Source organism: Musca domestica, unplaced genomic scaffold (assembly GCF_030504385.1).
Source record: "Musca domestica strain aabys unplaced genomic scaffold, Musca_domestica.polishedcontigs.V.1.1 7, whole genome shotgun sequence".
Classification (NCBI taxonomy): Eukaryota; Metazoa; Arthropoda; class Insecta; order Diptera; family Muscidae; genus Musca; species Musca domestica.
The window spans coordinates 21,821-43,657 of NW_026712383.1; the positions used below are offsets into that span (position 1 = coordinate 21,821).

General features: G+C 39.7%; 5 protein-coding genes and 1 pseudogene across 5 annotated transcripts; 3 read left to right on the forward strand and 3 right to left on the reverse strand.

Annotated features, from left to right (window-relative positions):
- The first annotated feature begins 1,822 nt into the window (after positions 1-1,822).
- LOC131806162 (histone H4) lies at positions 1,823-2,239 on the forward strand. Its single transcript, XM_059130106.1, has one exon. The coding sequence runs from the start codon at positions 1,857-1,859 to the stop codon at positions 2,166-2,168; it is 312 nt and encodes a 103-aa protein (XP_058986089.1). The 5' UTR covers positions 1,823-1,856; the 3' UTR covers positions 2,169-2,239.
- A 1,722-nt stretch (positions 2,240-3,961) lies between these two features.
- LOC131806151 (histone H2B-like) lies at positions 3,962-4,490 on the forward strand. Its single transcript, XM_059130091.1, has one exon. The coding sequence runs from the start codon at positions 4,099-4,101 to the stop codon at positions 4,456-4,458; it is 360 nt and encodes a 119-aa protein (XP_058986074.1). The 5' UTR covers positions 3,962-4,098; the 3' UTR covers positions 4,459-4,490.
- Positions 4,491-5,331: 841 nt separating this feature from the next.
- On the reverse strand, positions 5,332-6,043 carry LOC131806183 (histone H1-like). The gene has a single exon (XM_059130141.1). It carries the CDS (start codon positions 5,989-5,991, stop codon positions 5,332-5,334), a length of 660 nt encoding a protein of 219 aa, XP_058986124.1. The 5' UTR covers positions 5,992-6,043.
- Positions 6,044-7,504: 1,461 nt separating this feature from the next.
- On the reverse strand, positions 7,505-7,988 carry LOC131806091 (histone H3-like). The gene has a single exon (XM_059130001.1). It carries the CDS (start codon positions 7,946-7,948, stop codon positions 7,538-7,540), a length of 411 nt encoding a protein of 136 aa, XP_058985984.1. The 5' UTR covers positions 7,949-7,988; the 3' UTR covers positions 7,505-7,537.
- Positions 7,989-19,292: 11,304 nt separating this feature from the next.
- Positions 19,293-19,669, forward strand: LOC131806180 (histone H4-like). The gene has a single exon (XM_059130137.1). The coding sequence runs from the start codon at positions 19,326-19,328 to the stop codon at positions 19,635-19,637; it is 312 nt and encodes a 103-aa protein (XP_058986120.1). The 5' UTR covers positions 19,293-19,325; the 3' UTR covers positions 19,638-19,669.
- A 1,599-nt stretch (positions 19,670-21,268) lies between these two features.
- LOC131806159 (histone H2A-like) lies at positions 21,269-21,822 on the reverse strand (annotated as a pseudogene).
- Positions 21,823-21,837: the final 15 nt, after the last annotated feature.

The window sequence follows — 21,837 nt, forward strand, 5'->3', positions numbered from 1 at the left end:
CCACGACCTTTGTCCTTACGGACCTTGACGTTGCAGTCGAAAATCTTCTTGAGGTTATACAGCCCCAAGATGTCAGTGCTTTTGCTGACACGCAAAAGCCACAATCGGTAGGAGATATTGGTCAGACCAAGAACTTCAATTTTTAATCCTGATTGATTAGTGAGGAACTCACTAACATCCTCAGGCGAATACTCGCTGGTTAGGCCCTCAATGGCCAGCATATGAGGGCGTAACTCCCTAGGAGTGTGGGTATAAAATTTATACCCACGTACAGTCAAGGTCTCCTTGACTACATTAAAAGCGTTGAGGCCTTTAACCTTCAATGACAAGACGGACGGACGGACAAGAGTTATACTAAACTCACCTGAATTCAAATGTCGTCGAAGAACGCCAGCAACCTCTGAAACGCCAGCGTCGAAAATCTTGAAGGCTGGCATGTTTTTCCCAGCCGAGGTTTGTTGAATTTGCTGCTTTGCCTTTGCAGCAGCGGAAGCAGCCTTTGATGCAGCGGCGGGAACAGTCTTCTCGGCAGCAGCAGCAGCGGTAACGATGTTGACAGCAGCAGCAGGAACAGCTTTTGCAGCAACTTTTGTAGCATTTTTTTGGGATGCAGCATTATTCTCCTCTACCTCCTTCAAAACATACCGTAGTTTCGGTACAGCGCCCTTGGAGGTATCCTTCTTCTTCTTTATTGCCTCAGTCGCCGGCGGTGCGACCTCCATCTCGTCGTCCGCCATACCGAGTTCTTCGGCTGCCTCGGTAGCCAAAACGGTCTCCTTGCTGGGGGGATGAATTGCGCATTTTGCTAGCGCGTTGTTGGCAGCAGCCAGCTCTGCTGCCATACGCCCCTTTTCTTCTTCTAGGCGGAGGATTCTTGCTTCTAGTTGCCGCACTAGAGCCTCCAACTTCATTGTATCGTAGGCAGAATTACCTACGTTACAGTGGCAGCGCTTTTTACGGGGCTGCCTTGGGACATCCGAATTGACAGAATGTCCACTTTCACTCATGGCACCATCAGATGCGACAGACTCGTTCGTATTTGCCATTTTTGGCTTGGCAAATACCACCTCTGGAACTATTTTGGCGCCATTATTTTTGTTCGCCAAACCGCTTACATTTGTTGCCATTTCAATTTTGGCAGCAAATCCCAATTTTTCAATTTTGACGGCGTCAAAAATTTCCGCCGTCGGCTTTGGGGTGCTGACGGATTTGGGGTTCCCCGCCAGCACTGTTGTTTTTTGGTTTCCACCAACCTCCACTGCTCGTTCTCTAGTGTTTTGTGCTTTTAATCAGCAAAATTCCAATTTTGCTGCCTTCTATGGGCTTCTCAACTTTTTTAGAGACCAAAACCAATATAACAAAATTTATCTCTTTTTGTTACAGCCACCACCACAGCAAACGCAGCTCGTTCAACCACCACAGCACAGCAACTCGTTCAACCACCGCAGTAAAATGAACACCACTATAGTCAACCACCACTATACACGAATTAACACTGCCGAAGAGATGTCACTTCACGATATGCACACAAACACTGTAGACACTGTAATAACGTTGCCATCGCCAAGAAAACGAGTATTTATAGAAAATTGTGCTCTTAGCATCAACTTTCGGGGTTGATATGTTAGTGAATTCTTACCTATCGGTATACCAAATGTACACGCACACACAAAAGAGAACATACAATACTAACGGCAAATGTACACACACACATATAACTGTACATACTTTACTTGTGCGTTAAATGGTTGGAGAGAGCCTCAAATTTTGTATAAATACAAGCGGACCTGGGTTGAAAAAACATTCGTATTTTGAACGTTAGTGAAGTGATAAGTGAAATAAACTAAAGTGAAAAAATGACTGGTCGTGGTAAAGGTGGTAAAGGCTTGGGAAAAGGTGGCGCTAAACGTCACAGGAAAGTGCTCCGTGATAACATCCAAGGTATTACCAAGCCAGCTATTAGACGTTTGGCTCGTCGTGGCGGTGTAAAACGTATCTCTGGCCTGATTTACGAAGAAACTCGTGGTGTTCTGAAGGTGTTTTTGGAAAACGTTATTCGTGATGCTGTCACCTACACCGAACATGCTAAGCGTAAAACCGTCACCGCTATGGATGTCGTATATGCTTTGAAGAGACAAGGCCGTACCTTGTACGGTTTCGGCGGTTAAACAAATTCTTGACGCAATTTGGAGAAATCTTTTTTACAACAAAACAATCGGTCCTTTTCAGGACCACAAAATATATCAAAAAAGAGATACATTCTTGTTGAAAACTATTTTTTTTAATTAAAATAAATAAAAAATAAACACTTACCTTAGGAAATAAAGAAATTTTATGTCAAAATTTCTAATATTTTTCTTTTTCAGCTTTCTCGTACTTTTTTCTCACAATTCGTGAAAAATGTCTAAAAATCAAATAAATAAAAAATATAAATACTAACTACTAACACTAATTTTCTCCAGAATATTTTCAACGAAAACATTGTTTTACCGAGGTCTCGTATTTTATTCCCGATCATAAACATGCCGTCGGCAACTCACATCGCTAAACACATTTAGTTGTTCTTCTTCTTCCTTTTCGTATTATATGAGTATAACATAGCGTCGCTTTATGTATGTATTGGTATTATTTAGTCGATATTACTAAAGAACGACCATGCTGTGGTAGCAAAGGAATTTCATTTTGACTTTTTCAAACATTGTTGAATCTTTTCTCAAATTTTATTTAAAAATGGTTGAATATTTTTATTAAATAGATCGTTGATTCATATTATCTTCAAAAATTTCATTAAAAATTTTTAAATTATTCACTAATAATTTCCTTTAAAATTGTATCGAAAATTAAATCATTGATTTTTTTAAAAATTAAAATAACTGAATTTTATTTAAAAAATTTTCATTGAATTAATTTTATTTTATTTATGTTCAATTTACTTATTTAAATTTCAATTAATTTAATTTTTCATTAGATTATTTTTTAAAAATCACATTTTTCGTTTTATTAAAAATTATTTTATTTATTTCCTTATTATTAATTTAAAATTATTTAATTTATTTCCTTATCATTAATTTAAAATTTTTTGATTTCATTTAAAGTATCTTTTTCATAAAATGTATTTATTATTCCAAATTTCTTTAATTTATTTCCAAATATTTTCATTTAAATTTGCTTAAATTTTCATTAATATTTGCCTTAATTTTTAAAAATTTTCTTATTTTATTTTAATTTAATTATTAATTTACGTTATTTTATTTTTCTTTGTAATTATTTTCGTTAATTTTCATTTCATTATGTTACTTTTCTTCTATTTTTTGTGTTAAAAATTTTCCATAGCACCACAATGCGCTTTTATTTTCATGTATGCGTCGATTTATTTCCACCAAAACACTACTTTGCCGCCAAAATTCCATTGCAAATCATCTACTTTATGCCTTCCCCAAAGAATGCGCCGGGGTACGATTTTTTCACATAAAATTACTACAAAGCCACCACCAACTGCCACATGCTTCTTCTTCATGCTATACATACTCATTTGGTGACGCCACGATCTCTCCTCTCTCGCGCTCTATTCCTGAAATCATAAGAGACAACAACAACGACGACAACACAAATATGCAACTGACAACGAAAAACAGTTATTCTGCCAAATATTCCATGACAGCGGCTAAATAGACGGGAGCACCGGCACCAACACGCTCAGCATAGTTGCCTTTGCGCAACAGACGATGGATACGACCGACGGGGAATTGAAGACCAGCACGATTGGAACGGGACTTTGCCTTTCCCTTAACTTTGCCACCTTTACCACGACCAGACATTTTCACTTTATTTTAGTTTTAAACACTTCACTTAAGCACTGAAAAACACAAATGATAAAAATTTTCGCCCCGAAACGTGCTATTTATACTTTTCTCACACACACATTTCTTCAATAATGGGGTGGTTTGCCTTGTGTGTGCCTGCTAGCTGTGACTACCTGAAATTCTTGTCGACTACAATCTACAAATTCTGTATAGCTGGCCGTTTTGGTTATCATTTGTGAACAGTGTTAAAAGTGTTTGTGTGATTCAAAAAAAAAAAAAAAATATATAAGTGAAAATGCCTCCTAAAACCAGTGGTAAAGCAGCAAAGAAGGCCGGCAAAGCCCAGAAGAACATTACCAAGGGCGATAAGTCGAAGAGACGTACCAAGCGTAAGGAGAGTTACGCTATCTACATTTACAAAGTGTTGAAGCAAGTCCATCCATCCAAGGCCATGAACATCATGAACAGTTTCGTCAACGATATCTTCGAACGTATTGCCACCGAAGCCTCTCGTTTGGCTCACTACAACAAGCGCTCGACCATCACCAGTCGGGAAATCCAGACCGCCGTCCGTCTATTGTTGCCCGGTGAATTGGCTAAGCACGCCGTCAGTGAAGGTACCAAGGCTGTTACTAAATACACCAGCTCCAAGTAAATGTCTTGATATTTTTCATTTTGCGTCGAAATACTACCTTAAAAGGCCCTTTTCAGTGCCACAAAAAACATTTCAAAAGAGATCATATTTTGTTGAAGCTACAATTTATCATTATTTAATAATAAACGAATAAAAATCCATAGAAATTATATTTTTCTCTATACAATGATTTTTCCATGCATTTAGCTAACTCGCATATGTGCCTATGTTTAGCCATTGCTTGTGCGATATGCTATAACAGCCATCGTCGTCGTGTATGTGTGCGTGTGTTAGTGGTGATTTGCCTTGCCGTCGTTGATCAACATCGAATGGGCATCATGTATGTGTGAGCATTTTGTTACAGCACAACGGCAAAGCAACGAAATATAAGGCTGAGGCAGAAATTATCAAAGGAAAAAAATATATTGATGAAAAATGTTAATATTTTGCCAAAATGTCATTTTTGGATGAAATTCTTGAAATTTGACAGAGAATATGAAAATGACAAATTTTTCAAAATTAAGTAGAAATTATAAAAATGACCAAATGATGGGGATTTTCGAGAATTATGACCTGTGGGTAATTAGGAAAAATTTTAAATATTTTATTATCTTTTATGACCTGGGTTAAAAAAACAATCCAGTGGCGTCCACGATTATATTGGCTCAATAAAATTACCTAATAAGAACAGTAATTAGCGAAAGTAATTTTTTCCCAAAATCAAACACGTGTACAAATTTACTTATTCATTTAGGTAACAAATATATACGATAACTGTTGAAAATAAATATTTTTCTCTTTTTTAATTTAATTTGTAGCCCTGAAAAGGGCTGTTAGATAGTATGTTTTCGAATATCGAAAATATTGTGGAAAAAGTAATCTTTCTGGGAAAAATTACTTCTTGGCGGCGGTTTTCTTAGCAGCTGGCTTCTTTGCTGCTGCGGCCTTTTTGGGCTTAGCAGCTGCAGTTTTTGCCTTGGGTGCCTTTGGTTTAGTGGCAGATGCTTTGGCGGCGGTCTTTGCTGGTTTAGCTTTAACTGTACCGGTTTTCTTGGCAGCCTTTGCCTTTGTTTTGTCGGCCTTCTTCTTTTCAGCGGTCTTCTTGGCGGCAGAGGGTTTTTTGGCAGCTGCCTTCTCGGCAGCCTTCTTCTTTTTGTCACCAGCGGCTGGGGCCTTCTTCTTATTTTCAGCAGTCTTGGCTTTGGGTTCCTTGGAGGCCGAAGCTGACAATTTGAATGAACCAGAAGCACCCTTACCTTTAGTTTGGATCAATTTTCCACTGGCAACGGCACCTTTCAAGTACTTCTTGATGAAGGGGGCCAATTTTTGGGCATCTACTTTGTAGGTGCTGGCCAAGTATTTCTTGATGGCGGGCAATGATGAACCTCCACGTTCCTTCAGGGTATTGATGGCGGCATCAACCATTTGCTGGGTTGGAGGGTGGGTAGGGGCAGCTGATGGCTTCTTTGCTTTGGCAGCGGCTTTTTTTGGTGCCTTTTTCTCAACAGCGGCAACTGGGGAGGCGGTGGCTTCAACAACGGCGGCGTCAGACATGGTTATTCACTGTTTGGTTTATATTTCACTGTTAACACTAATACACTCACAAATTTATATGTACTATTATTTTTGTTAGCGGCGAGCTAAAGTGTAGGTACATCGAAAAGATGAGATGTGCATAGTAGTCAATTGGTAAAATTTTCGAAAGATTGTGTGGAAGCGTGTTTAATTTTTTACAAAAGTTTTCGGAGAAATTAAATTTTCCTGAAGAAGCTTTGATAATTTTCACTAAAAATGTTTTATACCTTTAAAGTATAGATTTCAGGCTATGTTTTAAAGAAAGTTTGGTGTAATTATCACTTGCCGTTTGTGAATTATAAACGTTTAACTTGGCAGATTATAAAAATGTAATCACAAATTTCCAACTAAAATTTAAAAAAATCGAATTTTTTATGAAAAATTAATTGAAAATTCTTTTTGAAAATGTAGCCTGATATGTTTACTTTAGGATCAAAGAAAAATATCGATGAAATTTCATATTTTACTATGTGAAAAAATTGAAATTATTATGTGGTCTATGACAGCAGAAATCCTCTTGTTGGCATAATTTCAATGAAGAAAAGTTTTTCTTGAAATAAATTTGAAAGCTCAAATCTTAATAAGTTTTATAAAAATTTCTTAAAAAACATTTCAGAATTTGTATATTTACATCAAAATATAACATTATTCACAAAAAGTCATAATTTACGGGGAAAAGTTACAAAATCCCCAGAATACTTCATACTACCAATGTACAGGCATTCAGTGACAAACGGTTATGTATTTTCATTTTGCAATATTTTTTATGAAATTTAACATAATTTGTTCTAAAATTTATTAAAAATAGTATTAGAAGCCATTTTCTAAGTTATTTTGTCAAATTTTTGTTACTTTTATGAAAAAATATTCCCAAAAAGAAATACATCTTTACAGGCAAATATCACCTAGAACACTTGGAAATGTCATGAAATTAATTGCGTTTTACAAAATTGTTTTTCGATCAACTTCAAAGGTAGATATTATTGGCATTTCTTTTTATAATACTTTTAATTATATTTTACATCAAAATTCTCAACAAATCATTTTCTTCTTAAATTTTTAAAAAATAATAAATTATTACCAATTTCTCTAAATACATCGGGCAAAAATAATTTTGTAATTCCATATGGAGAAAATTCATATTCAAATGTCTTAAAATGCGTATAAAACATTTAAAAATTTTGCTGAAAAGGAATAAAACATATTTCATACATCATTCCTGAAAAAAATTAAATAGGAGGGGCAAAATTTTAGCTGGAAATTTTTAAAATTCACATGAAATAATTCGTAGAAATTAAAGGCAGAGAATTTTTTCCCGTTAAATTGAATAGTCCACAACAAAAAAAATGATCGAAGGGGAATAAAATGAGAGAAATAGACAAATTTCGCGCCAAAAATCATGAAGAGAGCAATTTTTTGTTTAACGGGAAAAGGAAAAAAACAAAATGACAAAAAAAATCCCGTTAGCAAAATGTATGTGGTGGTTGTTATGTTGTAAAATTGTTGCTTTTAAAACGTCAAGAATTTAAGCACGTTCTCCACGAATACGTCTGGCCAATTGGATATCCTTAGGCATGATGGTGACACGCTTAGCATGGATGGCGCACAAGTTAGTATCTTCGAAAAGACCAACCAAGTAGGCTTCACTGGCTTCTTGCAAGGCCATAACAGCAGAGCTCTGGAAACGCAAGTCAGTTTTGAAATCTTGAGCGATTTCACGAACCAAACGTTGGAAGGGCAATTTGCGGATCAACAATTCAGTACTCTTCTGGTACCGACGGATTTCACACAAAGCAACTGTACCAGGACGGAAACGATGAGGCTTCTTAACACCGCCGGTGGCTGGGGCACTCTTACGGGCAGCTTTGGTAGCTAGTTGTTTACGGGGAGCCTTTCCACCGGTCGATTTACGGGCAGTTTGCTTAGTACGAGCCATTTTTCACTTGAATTTTTTCACTTCACTAGAGATATGCACACAAACAATTTTCAATTTTTTTTTTCAATTTTGCCTATGGCCATATTTATTTGGATTATAAACTTACATACTAACAGAAATGGCTTACTGTACTAAAATCTTAACTATATATAGCTATTCGCTATCTACTACTATTTTACATAACAATTCGCTGTGCTCTAGGCACTTCGCATCTATCGACATAAATTATAATATAAAACAAACTGAAACTTAACATAAATGCCCCAAAAAAATCCAAGATTAAAAAATGGGCGAACTCTACTTAGTTATATAAAATCTTAAAACTATGACTTAAAATCTAAGACTACGAACTAAGAACTAATTCTACTATATACAATATATACAATTTTTATGATTGGGCTCTGAGCCCAATTATTGAGTACTGTTGTACACGACGTCATCAACATTGAGGGTGTTGTGGCGTCGATGGTAAAAATGGAGTTCCCCATCGACATACAACATCCCTTCCTCCGACAGCCTTTTTAAGTCCCCAGGAGGCAGGTGTCTGAGGCCTCTCAGACCTTCTGCGTCCAGATTGCAGTATAGGGCGTTCTCGACGATAGTGTTGTCAAGTCCGTCAGATCTGTCCAAAAATTGCAGTGCACCTGAAACCAGGACCCTGTCAATTCTTTCTCCCCCTGCCCTATCATAGATGGCCCTATTAGAGGGCCGTCTGATAGTGCCATCATGTCTAAAAAGCAGTCCTCTCATGCCTAAACATGAGGTCAGGACACTACGCTCCCACCTCCTAAGCTTTTCCATCTGGTTGGACGATATGCCAAACCAGACAGGAAAAGCGTAGGCAACAATAGGTCGCATTATTTGCCGATATAACAGCAACTTAACTTCGGGAGTTAAGCCATCCCGCATCTTCATCAGCCCTTGATAGCTGAATAAGACCTTTCTCGCTCTGTCCAGGATAAGGTCTATATGTCCATTGAAGTCAAAATTCTTTTGAAAAATGACCCCAAGGTATTTTATCCTGTCCTTTATTTCCACAATATGAGGTCCAACTTTCACGACCGGATGGTACCTTGTAAAATTTGGACGAACATATTGAGTTTTCCCGGTAAATACAATTGCCGAGCATTTGTCCCCATTTAGCTTGAGGCCCCATATGGTTAAGAACCTATATAATACCTCAAGATAAATGTTCAAACGTGCTTCCGCTATACGAAGTAATGGTGCCGTATACGCCACAAGCACATCATCAGCATATGATAGTGCTAACCCTCCACGTGGAGGTGTAGGCATGTCACTGACATAGATGTTAAACAACATCGGCCCTAGGAGGGAGCCCTGGGGCACGCCAGTCAGTACAGGTCTGCGACTAGATAGTCGCTCACCTACCCTAACTCTGAAATACCTATCAGACAGGAAACTTCCTACTAATCTCACAGTTTGGTGATCAAACCCAAACCGTTGCATTTTAAACAATAAACCTTGATGCCATACGGTATCAAAGGCTTTAGAGAAATCAAGTCCAACTGCAATAGTACCATACCTATTGTTAAGACCTGAAACCACATAGGATGTGAGAGCAGTTAGGGCATGGACAGTGGATAGGCCTGCCCTAAACCCGAACTGGTTGTCCTTCAACACCCTTTTATCCTCTACGAGTTTATTTAATCTTTCCAAAATGAAAGACTCGAAGAGTTTACCGAAGGCTGATAAAAGTGATATCGGCCTATAGCTGCTACATTGTCCCAGAGGTGAACCCCTCTTAAATATGGGAACCAACATAGCCTCTTTCCATGCCCTGGGAAAGTAACCCAGGTTCAGACAGTGATTAAATAACACTGCCAGGAACGTGAAAATAACCTCTCCCGCCTTTTTTAAGGCGGTATCGGGTATTCTGTCCAAACCGCAGGATTTACGTGCTGGCCTACGGGCGATTGCCCTACCCACACAACCGGCGCGAAGAAAACCACCCTCGTTCCAACGAGTGGAGTTTTCAACAATAGCCCCATCCGTAGTAAATGTATCGCCGAAATTTACCATGGGGGACCGATCGCTGATCCCCTCGGTAGCTCGATTAACTGAGCTACGGAGAGCATCATGTTCCCCAGGAAACCGATTAACTGGTCCTCCTGAGAAATTAGCACTCGGTCCTCCCATCGCAGGCGAAACAACCTGCACATGGTCTGCTAAGGCTTCGGCCTTTTCACTGTCGTCCGTAATAAGTCGACCTGTAATGTCTATTAGATGACTTACAGGTTCTCTGGTATCGAGTCTAGCTGCCCTTTTGACTTTGCCAAAAGTTTTCCCATCAACTCTTATTCTCCCTAAATAATCTTTGAGTCTATCTTGTTCGAAAATTCGAACAGAGTCCTCAATTATGCGATCCAGATTTCTGATATCGGCTCTAAGAGCAGGAAATCTATCTGGATCACCAGATCTACGGAGAGTGCGGCATAGCCTGCGACGCTCACGTATAAAGCCCAAAATTCTCGGGGGAAGATCTCCAAGAGTCTTAGGCTTAACTCTCTATTTAGGTACAGAGGTTTCTATAGCATTGCGGAAAATTTCGCCTAGATTTTCCACACACCTATCTACCTCATCTATTGATGCATTTCTGTTAGATGGTAGTGTGCACTCATCTAGCCCTAACCTAAGCTGCCGCCTAAATCGTCCTATATTCATGCGATTGAAGTTCAGAAATTTCTGTCCTTCATTTCTCGCCAGACCCCCCAACTTTAATTGAATTTGAATCGCCCTGTGATCCGATTCAAAATCAAATGCCATAGAAATATTTCCGCCACCAACCAGAGGGAGTCCTGGTGTACGCAGTCGGAATATCCGACCTTATAACGTCAAAGTCTAGGCAGTCCTGTAAAAGTCTGTCTAAAACTTGTCCACTCCAGTTTCTCACGTTACCTCCCCACGAAGTGTGCTTCGCGTTTAGGTCGGTTCCGATCAAAACTTCCCCAGAGTTATATAGGTCAAAAACCTGCAAAATGTCTACGGGCCGTAGTGTCTCATTGGGTGCGAGGTACATTGAGACGAAAGCTACAGTGGAGCCAACGTCCTTCCATACCCTCACCGCACAGGACTCAATGTGTCCGGTTGAGAGTGGTATTCGATCACAGCGAATACCATCTCGAATAGCAACCGCGGTACCACCCCCGCGTTGCGCCCCATCACGATATTGGAGAAAAACCCTATATCCCTCTAAACTAAAATTATGAGAAGGGCTGAGCTTATGCTCGGCCAAAAGGAGTACATCCGGCCTCCTCTCCTCAACTAACAACTTCAAATAGTGTCTCTTTGATAATGAAATCAAAGAGTTCACATTTATAAAGACTACTTTAAAACTGGACATTTCCAGCAATGCATAGCAACCAGGCAGACATGGCGGCGTCAATACCTGAAGATGCCATTATTTTTTGGAAGATAGGGCCAAAAGCCCTAGCCTTCTCGCATTTTTGATAGAAGTCCGTTCCGAAGAATTGGACTATATTCTCAGACTGAGAGTTTACCTCTTTTTGGGGAGGTTGATTGCTAGAACGTGAAATGTTGCTAGCACGAGATTGGGCTGGTGCTGGTTTAGGACCACCACCTGCAATAGTGGCGTACGAAAAGTCAACACGGGCTGCCGCAATGCGCAGAGAGCGCGCCTCATTTTTGGCCTGAATGTCGGCCTTAGCTTTAGCCTTGCGGGCTAAAATTGCCAAACGGTGGGGACAGTCCTTGGCCGAAGCAGGATGTCCATACTTGCCACAGTTAACACAATAGCAAGGTTGAGCCACCTTTTTAATCACCTCGCCGGTATTTGGGTCGGTGTACTCTATGAGAGTGTCCTGTCCCTTTGGAGGAACAGGACATTCTTTTGGACCGTGTTTGTTACTGCACTTATTACAGCGCTTTGGCAAAGTGCAATTGGTCGCAATATGGTCGTGGCCTTGGCAATTGAAACATTGCTGCATTCCACGACCTTTGTCCTTACGGACCTTGACGTTGCAGTCGAAAATCTTCTTGAGGTTATACAGCCCCAAGATGTCAGAGCTTTTGCTGACACGCAAAAGCCACAATCGGTAGGAGATATTGGTCAGACCAAGAACTTCAATTTTTAATCCTGATTGATTAGTGAGGAACTCACTAACATCCTCAGGCGAATACTCGCTGGTTAGGCCCTCAATGGCCAGCATATGAGGGCGTAACTCCCTAGGAGTGTGGGTATAAAATTTATACCCACGTACAGTCAAGGTCTCCTTGACTACATTAAAAGCGTTGAGGCCTTTAACCTTCAACGACAAGACGGACGGACGGACAAGAGTTATACTAAACTCACCTGAATTCAAATGTCGTCGAAGAACGCCAGCAACCTCTGAAACGCCAGCGTCGAAAATCTTGAAGGCTGGCATGTTTTTCCCAGCCGAGGTTTGTTGAATTTGCTGCTTTGCCTTTGCAGCAGCGGAAGCAGCCTTTGATGCAGCGGCGGGAACAGTCTTCTCGGCAGCAGCAGCAGCGGTAACGATGTTGACAGCAGCAGCAGGAACAGCTTTTGCAGCAACTTTTGTAGCATTTTTTTGGGATGCAGCATTATTCTCCTCTACCTCCTTCAAAACATACCGTAGGTTCGGTACAGCGCCCTTGGAGGTATCCTTCTTCTTCTTTATTGCCTCAGTCGCCGGCGGTGCGACCTCCATCTCGTCGTCCGCCATACCGAGTTCTTCGGCTGCCTCGGTAGCCAAAACGGTCTCCTTGCTGGGGGGATGAATTGCGCATTTTGCTAGCGCGTTGTTGGCAGCAGCCAGCTCTGCTGCCATACGCCCCTTTTCTTCTTCTAGGCGGAGGATTCTTGCTTCTAGTTGCCGCACTAGAGCCTCCAACTTCATTGTATCGTAGGCAGAATTACCTACGTTACAGTGGCAGCGCTTTTTACGGGGCTGCCTTGGGACATCGTAGGCAGAATTACCTACGTTACAGTGGCAGCGCTTTTTACGGGGCTGCCTTGGGACATCCGAATTGACAGAATGTCCACTTTCACTCATGGCACCATCAGATGCCACAGACTCGTTCGTATTTGCCATTTTTGGCTTGGCAAATACCACCTCTGGAACTATTTTGGCGCCATTATTTTTGTTCGCCAAACCGCTTACATTTGTTGCCATTTCAATTTTGGCAGCAAATACCAATTTTTCAATTTTGACGGCGTCAAAAATTTCCGTCGTCGGCTTTGGGGTGCTGACGGATTTGGGGTTCCCCGCCAGCACTGTTGTTTTTTGGTTTCCACCAACCACCACTGCTCGTTCTCTAGTGTTTTGTGCTTTTAATCAGCAAAATTCCAATTTTGCTGCCTTCTATGGGCTTCTCAACTTTTTTAGAGACCAAAACCAATATAACAAAATTTATCTATTCTGTGTTGTGCTGTGGTCGCGTGAAGACATACATCGGATAAAAATAAATCGGTGAACAGTAAAAAAATAAAAAGTGAAGTGTTTAGTGGTCAACTTTTAGGGATAAAAGTTGTTTCAAACTTTGGCCGCTACCTAGCAAGAGGTGTGATTTTGTGTTTTGCCGTCGGCATTTGATGATCTCATCTGCTGTCGGAGAAACCAAACTCTTTTCCAGTCGGCCGTTTAATTTAAATTGCCGGCTGTATGGATGAAGTTGGCAATGCTGCAGTTGGTACTGGTGTTACCAACTACAAATCGACCAACGACGAGATGGTTGGTGCCATCACTTGCAAAATTGGTGATGGCAATGCTGTGGATGGTGCCTTCGATGTGGCACCAAACGACAAACGCCTAGAAGCAGGCAATGGATTTGGCAACAATTCCTATGGCCAAGTAGTGATGTCAATATCACACAAGGAAAAAAAAGGAAAAAAGCGAAAGTGCAAATGCGACCAAGAGGACTCCGCATATGAAATTATCAAATTGGAGGCTGCAAATGCGGAACTCCAAAAGGCTCTATCCAACGTAGAGCAGAAATACACGGCCCTGTTGGCAGAATTCAATGCCTTTAAAGACAGACAGGACGAAAATGCGCGCGAATTTCAAGCGATGCTAAAGCGTGAAACTTCTTATAAACGAGAAGTTGCACGATTGGAGAAGAAAAACTCCTTAAAAATCAGTGACGCCAATTTGGTATCACAAGCAATTATTGAAGAGGCCACCATGGAGGTGGATACTGCTACCGCGCCGCTAGCAGAGCAGTCCGTGGTTACACCGCCAGTGCCACAGGTATCGATGGTAGCATGCCGTGCGCCATCACAGGTAGGCAAGAAGCCCATACTACCTGGGGAAAGGAAGGAGGAAGCTGCATCAACATCGAAGACTGCAGCAGCCACCAAGGATAAAGCCAGCAAAGCAGCTAAAATGAAGCAGAACATTGCTGGCCACAAGGAGCAAAAGGGCGTTACACCTCAAAAGACAGGTAAGTCGTCTTTGCCCCCAGTCATTTCAGTGTATAACGCAAACGTTAAAACACTGAATGACATGTTAGTGAAAAAATTAGGACATGACAAATTCACAGTTACCCTAATTAACCGGACAATTTCAAACTTTCAAGTTCTTACTATAGAAGAACATAAGTCCGTCCGAGAGTTTTTGGTGGAAAAAAGTATAAATTTCTATACTTTTACACCAAAGGGACAATCGATTTATTCGGTTGTCATTGAGAAGTTGCCTGACTCGTACGAAGTTAAGGACGTAGAGGCAGGGCTTAACGCTTTACCAATTCACTTAGAGGTAAAGCGTGTAGTGAAGTTGGGGGGTAGCAAATGGCTGGTACACCTCGACAAAGGTTCGGACATTAACGGACTGTATAAGGTTAAGCGTCTCTTCACGAACGGCATAGTCGTTCGTAAAGATAAAAAGAAAGGATTGACACAGTGCCATAACTGCCAACGGCACTTCCATGTGTCATCTAATTGTAGTATGCCATACTGCTGTGTGAAGTGCGCAGGAGATCATGGACCTGGCAAATGTAAAATCCCCAAGGGCGTTAAAAGCCCACAATGGTGGCTGTGAAAGATCCAGTCACAGGGGAAACTGTTATGAAGCCAGATTACGTATTTAAATGCGTAAACTGCAAGCGTACTGGACACGCAGCGAACGCTCGCGACTGTCCAACGCGACTGAAGCTTTTGGCAAAAATAGCTGAAGGCAAGACAGTTAAGGTAGTGGAGGCTGCGCCTAAGGCCAGTTTCCCTAAAGATAGTGGCAAGATACAGCCTAATGTATCATTTGCATCTGCAACCTCGACAAAGTCTACACCTAAAGCTAATTTGACTTTGGGACAGCAACCAAAAGCCACTGCGGTTATAGCTCAACCCAAAACTAACACAACTTTGGGTCTACCCAAAGCCAACATGGCTTTGGGCGAGCAATCGCTAGGCCAAGTAGTTAGTGGCTTCACGCTTTTTGACGAACTTTGTAATGAAATCTTTGGTAAAGATTTCTTGACATCTGTCATGCAGATTCGCCAATTTTCGGAAGAACTGAAGAGTAAGGACAAGGCAAGCCAGGCTAAAGCCATGGTCTCCTTGGTAGGCATGCTAGGTATAAATGGTTAGGTCTTCTACATTTATATTTGCCAACATTAACTCTGTTGTATCGAGACATAAGAGGCACTACCTCCGTCTATTTCTCGATGAGCATCAGCCGGAGGTCATGATGTTGGCAGAACACAAACTATCTCAAAACCACAGATTTGAGATAGGAGGATATGTTAGTTTCTTACAGTATAGGAGTGATTTGAGGGGTGGGGGTACCGCTATACTAGTAAGGGAAAACATAAGAAGTGAAAAAGTACCACTTGATTTGGGACCCATCGAGTGTACTTGTGTTAGAATCTATAGGGCCGGCGGGTCACCACTGTACGCAGTGGCTATGTACTGTAGGCCATCTGAGATTTTCAATATAAATAGCTTAGAACCACTGGGGGACTTAGCTAGATCTGGGGAAGTTATAGTTGGGGCAGACCTCAATGCTAGACACACTAGCTGGGGGGGTGACCAAACATGTACAAGAGGACGGATAGTCTTTGATTTCCTAATCGGCTGTCCAGATTTAAATGTAATACCCACAGACGGACCGACCAGGGTCGCTTTTGGATCACAATCCTTTATTGACATCTGTCTGGCTTCGTCTAGTACCCATGTTGATGACAATGGGGGACGAGGGATTACAACAGTAGACTGTAATTCCGATCACAGAGCGCTGAAAATGACGGTATACGGGGACGAACCAGAACATAGACCTAGACGGACTTTCTTCAACTATAGAAGAATGGACAAACGACAATTCAACAGGATATTGGCGGAAGAGCTTCCCAACTGCCAACTTCCTATAGATCGGAATGTCACTCATTCGGAAATCGATGCTTGCATCGATGCCACGAGTGAGGTTTTCCGAAATGCCATGGAGTCCACCATTCCTAGAACATATTCTGGGAATAGAGGACCCCGTAGACTTTCGCCAGAAATACTAGACCTTATCCGGCAAAAGAAAGTTCTACGGAGAAGATTATACCGTACACTAAACCCTGAGAGGTATATAACTCTCAAGGCAGAAATTCGCAATGCGGATAGAATTATCCAAGGAGCAATTGCGGAATACGAAACAGTTCAGTGGGTCCAATTCCTCAATGGAATCCAGGTGAATGAGCGTATGTACGGTAAAGTTAAGGCTGCAGCAGGTATTAGCCGCCATGCCAAAATCCCAGAACTCGTCGGCAGTGATGGGACCACGGCAGTCATGTCTAGCCAAAAGGCTAACATGTTAGCGGATGTTGTTCAAGGACAATCTGATGCCGTCGATACCACTCCTTTCAGCAATGCTATTAGAAGTGATGTATCAATTTATAATGATAACTCACCACTGGTGACATTTGCAGATAACTTAACTGCAGATGGTTCCATAATAAGTGAGGAAAATACATGGCGTAGTAATAAATTCCTAAAAGCTCCCAATATCGGAGCAGGGTTGAAAAGAAGATCTAATCGCAAATCCGCAGGACCTGATGGAATCCCTGACATTGTGTTAAGGAGGACCGATGGCGCTGCCTGGAAACATATAGCGATTATCTTCAACCACTGTATAAATCTAGGCTATTTCCCGGTTTCATGGAAAAGGGCAATTACAATTCCCATCCTGAAACCTGGCAAGGACCCGACATTATGCAGTAGTTATAGACCAATTAGCTTACTCTCAGCGTTCGGGAAGCTTTTTGAGTATTTTTTACTCTCTGATATAAGAGAGAAGTTAGAAGAAGGAGCAATCCTATCTGATAGTCAATTTGGCTTCAGGCAGGGTCATTCAACTTCACATGCCCTGATGGTCTTAGGGGACTATGTGACTAAAGCTCTAAATAACAGACACATAACTATTGCTGTTAGTTTAGATTTTGCCAGAGCGTTCGACAACGTATGGCAAAATGCCATTATATATAAAATGAGAAGGCTAGGCTTTGAGTTTAATATATGTAGAATGGTAGCTAGCTTTTTAGCAAATAGAAGTTTTAAGGTAAAAGTTGAGGATGACCTTTCGTCAGAAAGGGCAGTAACTGCCGGGGTACCACAGGGCTCACTCCTTGGACCCGTTCTCTTCAACATATTTATTAGTGATATACCACGTGCGCCTGATAGGCATTTACTCCTGATTTATGCGGATGACATATTTGTCGCTGCTACGGGAGCCCACGCTGGGAATACTAATAACAGACTGAATGCATATTTAGAGCAACTCTCTGAATACTTCCAAACCTGGAAAATGCATTTAAATGTCGATAAGTGTGAGGCTATAACCTTCAAAGGCAAGAAGAAATACCTGTACCGTAGCGCCAGACAGTACGAACCTTCACTTGCAATTGGAGGGGAAGCCATTAAAAATTCAGACCAAGTCAAATACTTGGGAGTTATTTTTCATAGCAAATTTGAATTTGTAAGACATATTGACTTTATACTTAGAAAAGTCAAATTCATATTTTGGACCTATCAACGTGCCATCGGCAGAAGAGAAGGGCTGACTGTAGAAGTTAGGTTATTAATCTACAAACAGATTATTAGACCATTAATTGCGTACGCCTTTCCTATTTGGTTTGGGATCTCTTCCCATCAAATGGAAAGGCTTCGCATATGGGAAAGACGGATTCTTAGGTCCTGCTTGGGCTTAAGGCCAACACAGGGTGAAGATGGAATATGGCGCATACCGCCCAACAGGGTAGTATATAGTTCCATAGACTTCACCCGCATAGATAAGTTTCTAATGACTAGTGCCCTCAAATTCCTAGATCGGGCAACTTCGTTAGATAATAGTTTAGTTAGGGAAAGCCTTTTACACGACACTGATGTACAAAGGCTAATTCGGGCCAATTATAGGCCGCCGAGTAGCTTAGTTACACTAGATGAAGAAGGTCTTCTATATAGAGAGGACACACTCCTCTTCTATCATCGCAGGTTCGGCTCGCTAGACATTGACGACACTGTCTACCAAATAGCCCAGTAACTGGTGTAACGCCCTTTAATTGTATATATTGTATATAGTAGCATGTAAATTAGATTAAGTAGCATAAATAGATTTAAGTTTAGTTTTAATATAGTATGTAAGAAACAAAAATTATAAAACTGTTAGAGTCCTCTTTTTTAAACATCTTTTTTTAGGGGAATTATTAATGTATATTTATTTTGCATTTATGTTTATTGATTAATTGAATTAATATTAGGTAACATTAGCTATGTGACCCCCCTTGTTGTATTAATTAGATAAACTTAGAAAAATAAGAATTATGCTAAGTAATTTTAAGCCATAGACTTAAGAACTATTGTTAGATAATAAGTTATTAAATAACTATGTGTAGAGATCGGATGGAAAAAATAAACTTGAAACTTGAACAAAATTTATCTCTTTTTGTTACAGCCACCACCACAGCAAACGCAGCTCGTTCAACCACCACAGCACAGCAAATCGTTCAACCACCGCAGTAAAATGAACACCACTATAGTCAACCACCACTATACACGAATTAACACTGCCGAAGAGATGTCACTTCACGATATGCACACAAACACTGTAGACACTGTAATAACGTTGCCATCGCCAAGAAAACGAGTATTTATAGAAAATTGTGCTCTTAGCATCAACTTTCGGGGTTGATATGTTAGTGAATTCTTACCTATCGGTATACCAAATGTACACGCACACACAAAAGAGAACATACAATACTAACGGCAAATGTACACACACACATATAACTGTACATACTTTACTTGTGCGTTAAATGGTTGGAGAGAGCCTTAAATTTTGTATAAATACAAGCGGACCTGGGTTGAAAAAACATTCGTATTTTGAACGTTAGTGAAGTGATAAGTGAAATAAACTAAAGTGAAAAAATGACTGGTCGTGGTAAAGGTGGTAAAGGCTTGGGAAAAGGTGGCGCTAAACATCACAGGAAAGTGCTCCGTGATAACATCCAAGGTATTACCAAGCCAGCTATTAGACGTTTGGCTCGTCGTGGCGGTGTAAAACGTATCTCTGGCCTGATTTACGAAGAATCTCGTGGTGTTCTGAAGGTGTTTTTGGAAAACGTTATTCGTGATGCTGTCACCTACACCGAACATGCTAAGCGTAAAACCGTCACCGCTATGGATGTCGTATATGCTTTGAAGAGACAAGGCCGTACCTTGTACGGTTTCGGCGGTTAAACAAATTCTTGACGCAATTTGGAGAAATCTTTTTTACAACAAAACAATCGGTTCTTTTCAGGACCACAAAATATATCAAAAAAGAGATACATTCTTGTTGAAAACTATTTTTTTTAATTAAAATAAATAAAAAATAAACCCTTACCTTAGGAAATAAAGAAATTTTATGTCAAAATTTCTAATATTTTTCTTTTTCAGCTTTCTCGTACTTTTTTCTCACAATTCGTGAAAAATGTCTAAAAATCAAATAAATAAAAAATATAAATACTAACTACTAACACTAATTTTCTCCAGAATATTTTCAACGAAAACATTGTTTTACCGAGGTCTCGTATTTTATTCCCGATCATAAACATGCCGTCGGCAACTCACATCGCTAAACACATTTAGTTGTTCTTCTTCTTCCTTTTCGTATTATATGAGTATAACATAGCGTCGCTTTATGTATGTATTGGTATTATTTAGTCGATATTACTAAAGAACGACCATGCTGTGGTAGCAAAGGAATTTCATTTTGACTTTTTCAAACATTGTTGAATCTTTTCTCAAATTTTATTTAAAAATGGTTGAATATTTTTATTAAATAGATCGTTGATTCATATTATCTTCAAAAATTTCATTAAAAATTTTTAAATTATTCACTAATAATTTCCTTTAAAATTGTATCGAAAATTAAATCATTGATTTTTTTAAAAATTAAAATAACTGAATTTTATTTAAAAATTTTTCATTGAATTAATTTTATTTTATTTATGTTCAATTTACTTATTTAAATTTCAATTAATTTAATTTTTCATTAGATTATTTTTTAAAAATCACATTTTTCGTTTTATTAAAAATTATTTTATTTATTTCCTTATTATTAATTTAAAATTATTTAATTTATTTCCTTATCATTAATTTAAAATTTTTTGATTTCATTTAAAGTATCTTTTATTTTCATAAAATGTATTTATTATTCCAAATTTCTTTAATTTATTTCCAAATATTTTCATTTAAATTTGCTTAAATTTTCATTAATATTTGCCTTAATTTTTAAAAATTTTCTTATTTTATTTTAATTTAATTATTAATTTACGTTATTTTATTTTTCTTTGTAATTATTTTCGTTAATTTTCATTTCATTATGTTACTTTTCTTCTATTTTTTGTGTTAAAAATTTTCCATAGCACCACAATGCGCTTTTATTTTCATGTATGCGTCGATTTATTTCCACCAAAACACTACTTTGCCGCCAAAATTCCATTGCAAATCATCTACTTTATGCCTTCCCCAAAGAATGCGCCGGGGTACGATTTTTTCACATAAAATTACTACAAAGCCACCACCAACTGCCACATGCTTCTTCTTCATGCTATACATACTCATTTGGTGACGCCACGATCTCTCCTCTCTCGCGCTCTATTCCTGAAATCATAAGAGACAACAACAACGACGACAACACAAATATGCAACTGACAACGAAAAACAGTTATTCTGCCAACGTCTCATAGAAAATTATTGAGAATTTTTATTTTTTTTTCATGCAAATGTAGCTTGACGCAATTTTCTTTCTCTTTTCAAATATTTTTTGTCGTCCTGAAAAGGACGGATTGGTTGATTTTTCTATGGAATTATACGATGGTCTATATTCTTCTTCTTCATTCCATAATACCTTTCGAAATAATTTAGGCTTTCTTTTCGGTCTTCTTGGGCAAGAGAACAGCTTGGATGTTTGGCAATACACCACCTTGGGCAATGGTAACGCCAGACAGCAATTTGTTCAATTCTTCGTCGTTACGGATGGCCAATTGCAAGTGACGGGGAATGATACGAGTCTTCTTGTTGTCACGGCAGCATTGCCAGCCAATTCCAAGACTTCAGCAGCCAAATATTCCATGACAGCGGCTAAATAGACGGGAGCACCGGCACCAACACGCTCAGCATAGTTGCCTTTGCGCAACAGACGATGGATACGACCGACGGGGAATTGAAGACCAGCACGATTGGAACGGGACTTTGCCTTTCCCTTAACTTTGCCGCCTTTACCACGACCAGACATTTTCACTTTATTTTAGTTTTAAACACTTCACTTAAGCACTGAAAAACACAAATGATAAAAATTTTCGCCCCGAAACGTGCTATTTATACTTTTCTCACACACACATTTCTTCAATAATGGGGTGGTTTGCCTTGTGTGTGCCTGCTAGCTGTGACTACC